This window comes from Solanum tuberosum, unplaced genomic scaffold, assembly GCF_000226075.1.
Source record: "Solanum tuberosum cultivar DM 1-3 516 R44 unplaced genomic scaffold, SolTub_3.0 scf00240, whole genome shotgun sequence".
NCBI lineage: Eukaryota > Viridiplantae > Streptophyta > Magnoliopsida > Solanales > Solanaceae > Solanum > Solanum tuberosum.
The window spans coordinates 845,178-852,612 of record NW_006239164.1 but is presented as its reverse complement, the minus strand read 5'-3'; the positions used below and the strand labels follow the sequence as shown (position 1 = coordinate 852,612).

The 7,435-nt window shown below is 28.9% G+C and overlaps 1 protein-coding gene across 1 annotated transcript in view; it reads left to right on the top strand.

Moving 5' to 3' along the window:
• Positions 1-5,668: 5,668 nt before the first annotated feature.
• The window catches only part of LOC102591042 (probable phospholipid hydroperoxide glutathione peroxidase), a 5,049-nt gene continuing 3,282 nt past the window's right edge, over positions 5,669-7,435 (top strand). Inside the window, exon 1 of the mRNA XM_006357019.2 lies at positions 5,669-6,046. Coding sequence (XP_006357081.1) covers positions 5,786-6,046 — 261 coding nt within the window. The 5' untranslated portion in view covers positions 5,669-5,785. The remainder of the gene's footprint in view (positions 6,047-7,435) is intronic.

The window sequence follows — 7,435 nt, the reverse complement described above, 5'->3', positions numbered from 1 at the left end:
AGAAAAAAAAAATTTTGAAATCATAGATAAAATAAAATTGAATAAACCCCTAGATCGTAACTAGCTTCGCTCCGTGTACTTGTCTCTACGTTCGGGCAAATATTACCAAACAAACATCTTGCAAGTTGTGAGACACACCTCAAACTTTCATTGACTTTTTCTACTCAATTTGGTAAAATAGTCAAACTTAACAACTTACCAACTTTACCAAAATCATCTTATTATTTTAATAATTACAATATTCGACATGCAGGCCAATTAAACTTGGGAAGAAACACGTATGACCTACAATTAAGTAATCACTTACCCTAAATGTTTATATTTTATAAAAACACCCATCATTTATTACTATCAAGTTGACAAGCTTTAAAAAACACCACAAAGACACGTATTCAACTTATGTAATAGTATTGTTACATAGAACTTGTTAATTAAAGTAATGTAAATATAAAAATTGGATGCTTCTCTTTGAGTTGAATTTTTTTTACTATATCCTACATTGATATATGAAATCGTTAATACGTAGTTTGGAACTTATAATTTATATATGGTTTAATTTTTATCACCGAGCAAGTCCATTATAAAATGATAATATAAATTGTTGGGTTCTCCGCAGTTTTGTGGTTGATGAAGTGACATGAAACGGGTAAGTCAAGCTGGTTCAACGGTGCACTGTCTCAAGGAGCTGAATTTGTAGCAAGATCATAAAAGATAAGTGTGTAGAAATTAAGGAATGGATAATGCTAATTTCTAATAAACCTGAGGAGACAAAGATGTGTTGAATTGAAGAGTTGAAGTTTGAATTGAAGGAGTTTCACTTGAAGTGGAACTCTTAAATCAAGAAAGTTCGAGTCAATGTGGAATTTGAAGCAAAGAACAACCATTTGAAGAGTTGTGTTTAAATAGAACTATAGAAGTGAAGTCGTGAAGAATATATCTGCACTTACATATCAAAAAGAACAATTGAAAATTTGGCATCACAAGTGTTACCAGAAGATTAAAAGAACACATTAATAAATCAGGTCTTGGGCTTATGTATTAAAAGATCTTCATTGAGTTGTAATGTTGATGTAATCTTAGTTCATGGATTGAACTGACCCACAATCTGTCTCTTCAACCTTTGAGTAGACCATAGGCGGGACTCTCTTTCGCCTAGGCAGAGAGGAGGGAATGTAAGACGAGACTGATTCAAGAGTCTTGGACAGAAGGGAGGGGACGGAGACGGAGCTTCCTTCTTGACTTTCATCATTTCAAGAAAGCTTATTTGAGCAGAGAATTTCCTTTTAGTACAATTTCTTTTTATAATTAAATTGAATAAGAAGATTTGTCTTCAAGTTAAGATAACTCAAAGACTTGGGAACACATACCTTAGGAGATTTATGTTGAAGTTTAGGAATTAGAGTTAGTTCTTAAGATTGCAAGAGTTGTAATCTGAATTTATAACTTGAAGTATGTTTGATCATTTGATTGATTGTTGATGTTTAGGAATTAGCGTTAATTTCTTAGGTTATAGAAAATCTTAAATTGTTGAGGCTTAGTGATTTTGTGAAGTTGAAGTTAAATCTTGTAGGGGTACAAGTCGTGATTTTTACACCTTTTGATTAGGTGTTTTCTACGTACGTAAAACATTATGTTCTTTACTTATTGCTCTTACTGTTGGAAAATGTTAGACCACCAACTTTTCACTTAGGCGAAAAGTTATGTTAAGTAACTAACCTCTAGGTCGTGTAGAATATCACAAATTTGTGAATATTTTTAAATAATTTTTAGAACGTATGAGTATATATCATATTTCTTTAATAATTTACTTTGGACTATTCCTTCTATTTTTGATTTGTTTGTCTGATTACACCAAAACAATATACTTGGGCCATTGCCCATTAGAGGAGGACTGGTTGTTATATTGGGCCAATATGGACGAAAGTCAAGCCCAAGAAACTTTATAAATGGAGTAGGAATTGGACCTGATGAACAAAATCATTTTTAATAGTTGGATGATAAAATCGTGTGTTATTATCGTTGCTATTATTTTTGCGCAAATTATAGAAATACACACTTTTTGCTTCACTTATTTTCATTATTCCTTATTACTTTTAAAAATCTCCAAAATTCCTTATTTCTATCCGAGCTGCATATTAATGTATCCGAGCCAGTATTTAATGTATCTGAGCTATATATTAATATATCCGAGCTAGTATTTTATGCATCCGAGCTACATATTATGTATCCGAGCTACATATTAATGTATCTGAGCTTCAATTATTGTATCCGGTTTTTTTAATTTTTAAGGGATTAATGTAATTAGAAACTTATTAGGGATAGATTGTAATTTCATATTAAAACTATGGGATTTATGTTATTTACCCATTATTTTTTTCACTAATAGGTCTTGGTAACTAATTGTAATTTGACAAATTGCAGTAGATAGTAATTGTGTTAAAACTAGTTTGTATTAAAATAATTATATTATAATTTTAGGATAATACATCATAAAATAATAATTTTATGTCAAACTTATGAATTATGACGTTATCTGAGAGTTTTTAACACTTACGAATATAAAATCCTATTTTATTGTTTTTCAAAACAAAAGAAAAAAATGAAATATATATCTGAAAATATGACCCAAACATATTTTAAAACTTCAATTCATACTTTACTTTATCTGTTTTTTCAAAAATATTTGAAAATTACTATATAAGAAGAGTGAATAAAATTCACTCTTCTTTTGACACATGGCACCAAAAAAAAGGAGAGGGTTGAACATAAGTGTCAAGGTGAGGGTATTTTGGGTATTTCAAAATACCCTCACATTCACACTTATCTACTAAAAATAATAATATATATAATAGTAATATATAATGTATAATATAAGTAGTACATAAGTGTGAATGTGAGGGTATTTTGGGTATTTAAAAATACTTATGTTACGTATTTTTAAATACTTTAAGTTGTGATTAATAATATTCTTAACGTAATTTCAAATAATATATGTTACTCCATTTGTCCCAATTTATGTGACACATGTAAAATTTTGAGAGTTAATATGTTTTTCAAATATTGTAAGTTGTTAACTATTGTGGTTTATGGTATTCTTAATGTAATTTTTCAAATAATATATGTTATTCCCTTCGTCTTAATTATACTACTAAAATATATATATATATATATAATAGTAATATATAATGTATAATATATATATAAGTAGTACATAAGTGTGAATGTCAGGGTATTTTGGGTATTTAAAAATACCCTCACATTCACACTTATCTACTAAAATATATATATATATATATAATAGTAATATATAATGTATAATATATATATAAGTAGTACATAAGTGTGAATGTCAGGGTATTTTGGGTATTTAAAAATACCCTTTAGCACTCTTCTTATATAGTAATTTTTTTTATATAAGTAGTAGATTTAAATATATTTAAAAATAATATAAGTAATACTATACTTAGTATGCTTTAAAATAGTAAAAACTACATAAAAAGTACTACATACTATATTACAATAATTAACAATTATTTGACACTTTCAATTCTATCAATGCCATATAAATTAGGATTAAAAAGGTAACATATATATTCAAAAATAATATAAGTAATACTATACATTACAATAATTAATAGCTTAAATATTTAAAAGTTATATAAAAAATATAATTGACTCTCTAAATTCTATTGGTACCACATAAAATGGATTATATGATAAACGTATATTGTTTGAAATTGACGAAAAAGAAACTATAAATTACAATAATTAACAAAAAAATTCGCTCGACTCCAACAAATCTATCAATTAATGCCACATAAATTGGGACATGGGAAATAACATATATTCTTTAAAAATTAAGTTCAAAATGTACTATAAAATACAATAATTAACAACTTAATATAGTAAAGAGACATATAAAAAATAGTTAATATTTGAAATTTTGCATGTGCCACATAAATTAGAACAAAGAGAGTAATAAATATTATTTTCAAAATTCTGTAAAAAAAGGTACTACAAATCACAATAGCTAACAATTTAAAATATTTTTACAATCATATAAAAATTTCAATAACTTCTCAAATTTCATAATATATGACATAAGAAGAGGGAATAACCAATATATTTATAAAAATAAATGACATATAAAATGAAATGGAGAGAGTATTAGTTTTTGAAAATGGAAAAGGACAAAACACATATAAAATTAAAAGACATATAAAAAAAAGTTGGTTTAACTCTCAAACATAAAAAGTAACATATGTTATTAAAAACTTTAATAAAAAGTACTATAATTTACAATAAATAATAACTTAAAATATCTACAAGGAAAAAAAAAAAAGACTAATTTTTGTACTGCTTGTGTCACATATATTAGGATTGGGATGATTTTAAAATTTTAATTTTGGTTATACATTATAAAATAGCCGAAAAATTGAATGATATAATTTTTTTTTAAATAACTGAATGAATCGTCCTATCGATAATCCTAATGTTACTTCTACTTTGTTTATTTTTACTTAAATGTAGAAAGATATGCTTCAGTTCTACCCTCAATCTTATCGCTACATTTATTTGCTATTTAAAATTGAAATTAAAAAGACAAATGACAAATAAGTTTCTATATTAGCTCACTTATGAGCAAAATATATTATAACAATCTTTACTATTTTTATAACAATACATAAACTATACTCCCTCCGTCCCATATTAGATGGGCACTTCCAACTTTACACGGTGATTAAGAAATCATTAATACATTGGAAGACTTCACCATTTTGCCCTTTGTTTATATCAATGCACATTGAAATGAGTAACAAAAAATACACATACAATATAGGAATGGTCATATTAATTGTAGGGGTAAAATGGAAAAGAATTAATTAATTCTATCCTAATTTAATAAGAGCTCAAATAATATGAAAAAAAAATATTTTTAGTAAGATTCTCATCTAATATGGGACGGAGAGAATAACAATATAACTTTATTAATGTTGGAGCCGGGCAGCGCCCGGGCTTTCTTTACTAGTATAATATGAAAAATAAAAATTTAGTAAGATTCTCATTTAATATGGGACGGAGAGAATAACAATATAACTTTATTAATGTTGGGCCCGGGCAGCGCCCGGGCTTTCGTTACTAGTTTATATATAAACACTAGCTAAATAATTATTATCTCTAAAAATTATTTTTTTTTTCAAAAAATGTGGAATAAGAAAAGAAAGGCCTGTGAATTTTTTTATATTTTCTTTTAAAAAAAAGAGATGGTAAGTAACGAACCACGTGATTCTCCAAACTGGGGCTATTTAATATTTTTTTGTTTTTCACCCTAGTTTAGTATCACTATTGAACCTCGACTAAATTTAAATTTTGGATTAAAAAATCTCATATTGAGAAAACACAAGTGACGAAAAAGGTGAATTCAATCCCGAAATTCCATATTGAGAGAACAAAAGTGAATTCGTATCAAAGCATTCAAACCCAAAATATTTAATTAAAAATATACAAATTTCGTATTAATCAAACTCTAATATCATAATATCATGAACCTTCTTATTAATGAAACTCTGATATCATAATATCATAAACCAACCACGTGGATAATTACATTCCACTTTCATGAATTAAATTAACCAAAAAAAATTACAAAATCTCCACACTTTCCACATTTTAGTTTTAATTTCCAGAAGAAAAAAAAATCTCATTTCTTGAAGAATCCATAGTCACCAAATTCACTGTTGTTCTTCAAATTTAGGTTTTGTAAATCTGAAATCCAAACACCCAAATGGCTTCTTTATCTTCTTCTTCAGTTTTGTCACCAATTTGTACCTTTTTTTCTCAACCAAAACTGAATCTTTACTGCAACTCTTCTTCTTCTTCTTCCTACAAACCCACTTGTAGTTCTTCCAAATCTTCAATTTTCCAAAATGGGTTATCTTTATTAACAACTAAATCATGTGGGTCTTCATTGAAATCTAAGAATATGGGCAATACCATCTATGCTAGAGCTGCTACTGAGAAGACTATTTATGACTTCACTGTTAAGGTGTTTATATTTTTTTATCTCAATTTCTTTAGATACATTTAGAGACTATAAATATGTTAAAAGTTGCAGTTTTTTGGGTGGAACTGTATTTTTATTTTATTTTTTTGGACTCGTATGGTATGAGGGATAAGGAATTACTTATCCGAGATTAATTTTAGGGTGAGTTTATTTCATGTTTGGTTGGGATGGGATAAAATTGCGGAATAATTTTTCCCGGGATTATAGTGTTATTCCACATAGAGGGACTTGTTCCTCCTTGCTAGGAGGGATAACTAATGTCGAGATTAATTTTAGGATGAGTTTATCACATGTTTGGTTGGGATAAAATGGCAGGATAACTTATTCCAGGATTGTAGTGTTATTTTTGTCCCATGTTGAGGGTGTCGTTTGCTATGCGGGATAAGGTGACATATTCCTGGATTAAGTTTGGGATGAAATTTATATTGTGTTTGATTGACGGTATCGATTGAATCTAAGTTGAATCTAGCATCCAATTTAAAGTGATTATATTAATGATTATGTTTACTTGATGTGTGTGAATTTCCATGGTGAAAATAGTTGAAGAAAATAAACCTCAAAGATATCTAGGTAGTGTCATCAAAGGCTCGCTTAAAGCGCGCTTAAGCCCTGAAGCTAGGCTCAAAGCGTGTTGAGCGCTTCGCCTCGCTAAATGTGTGCTTTAGTGTCGTCATCAACTTTCTAAGGCATACTTTTCCTTGCCAATGAGCCTCTTCTGAAGAGGCAACACTAAACAATTGATATGTCATTTTATCATAAGAAAGTTTCAATTTTTTTGTTTCGTACATTTGTCATTCATTCATGCTTAAAATTATTAGTCTTGGACTAAACATATATATATTTAGAATTTTTTCTCCCTTTGCGTCTTTTTTCATTGAAGCTCATGCTTTACCTGCGCTTTGGGCTTAAAGCCCCAACAGATCAAGTTTTTTTGCTTTTGATACAGTGGTTCTAGGCTGCACATATTCCCTGTTGGAAATTGGTATGAGCTGTTAGGATTACCAGAAATAAAGTCATACACTGAGATGTTTTTCTCTTTCTGTTGAATGCCTTAATCAAGTGATTGGAGCAGAGGAAGTTACTAGCCGGGTTTTGAGTAAGTATTTTTTCATGAGAAGGAGATGTCAGTTTCACACCATCTATTTGTATATGACACACTGATATTTTCCAAGCCCGATCGAGATAGATTTGTGCAGATTGTATTTTAGGCTGTATATGCGAATTAGTGAGAAAGTCGGAGTTAATGCCACAAGAGAGGTGCACAGGCATACATGAACTCACATTTATGAGGGGATGCAAGGTAGTCGAGATTGAATAAGATTAGTTGGGAGATTAAGGGGCAGTAGAGGAAGGGGGGGGGGGGGGGGGGGG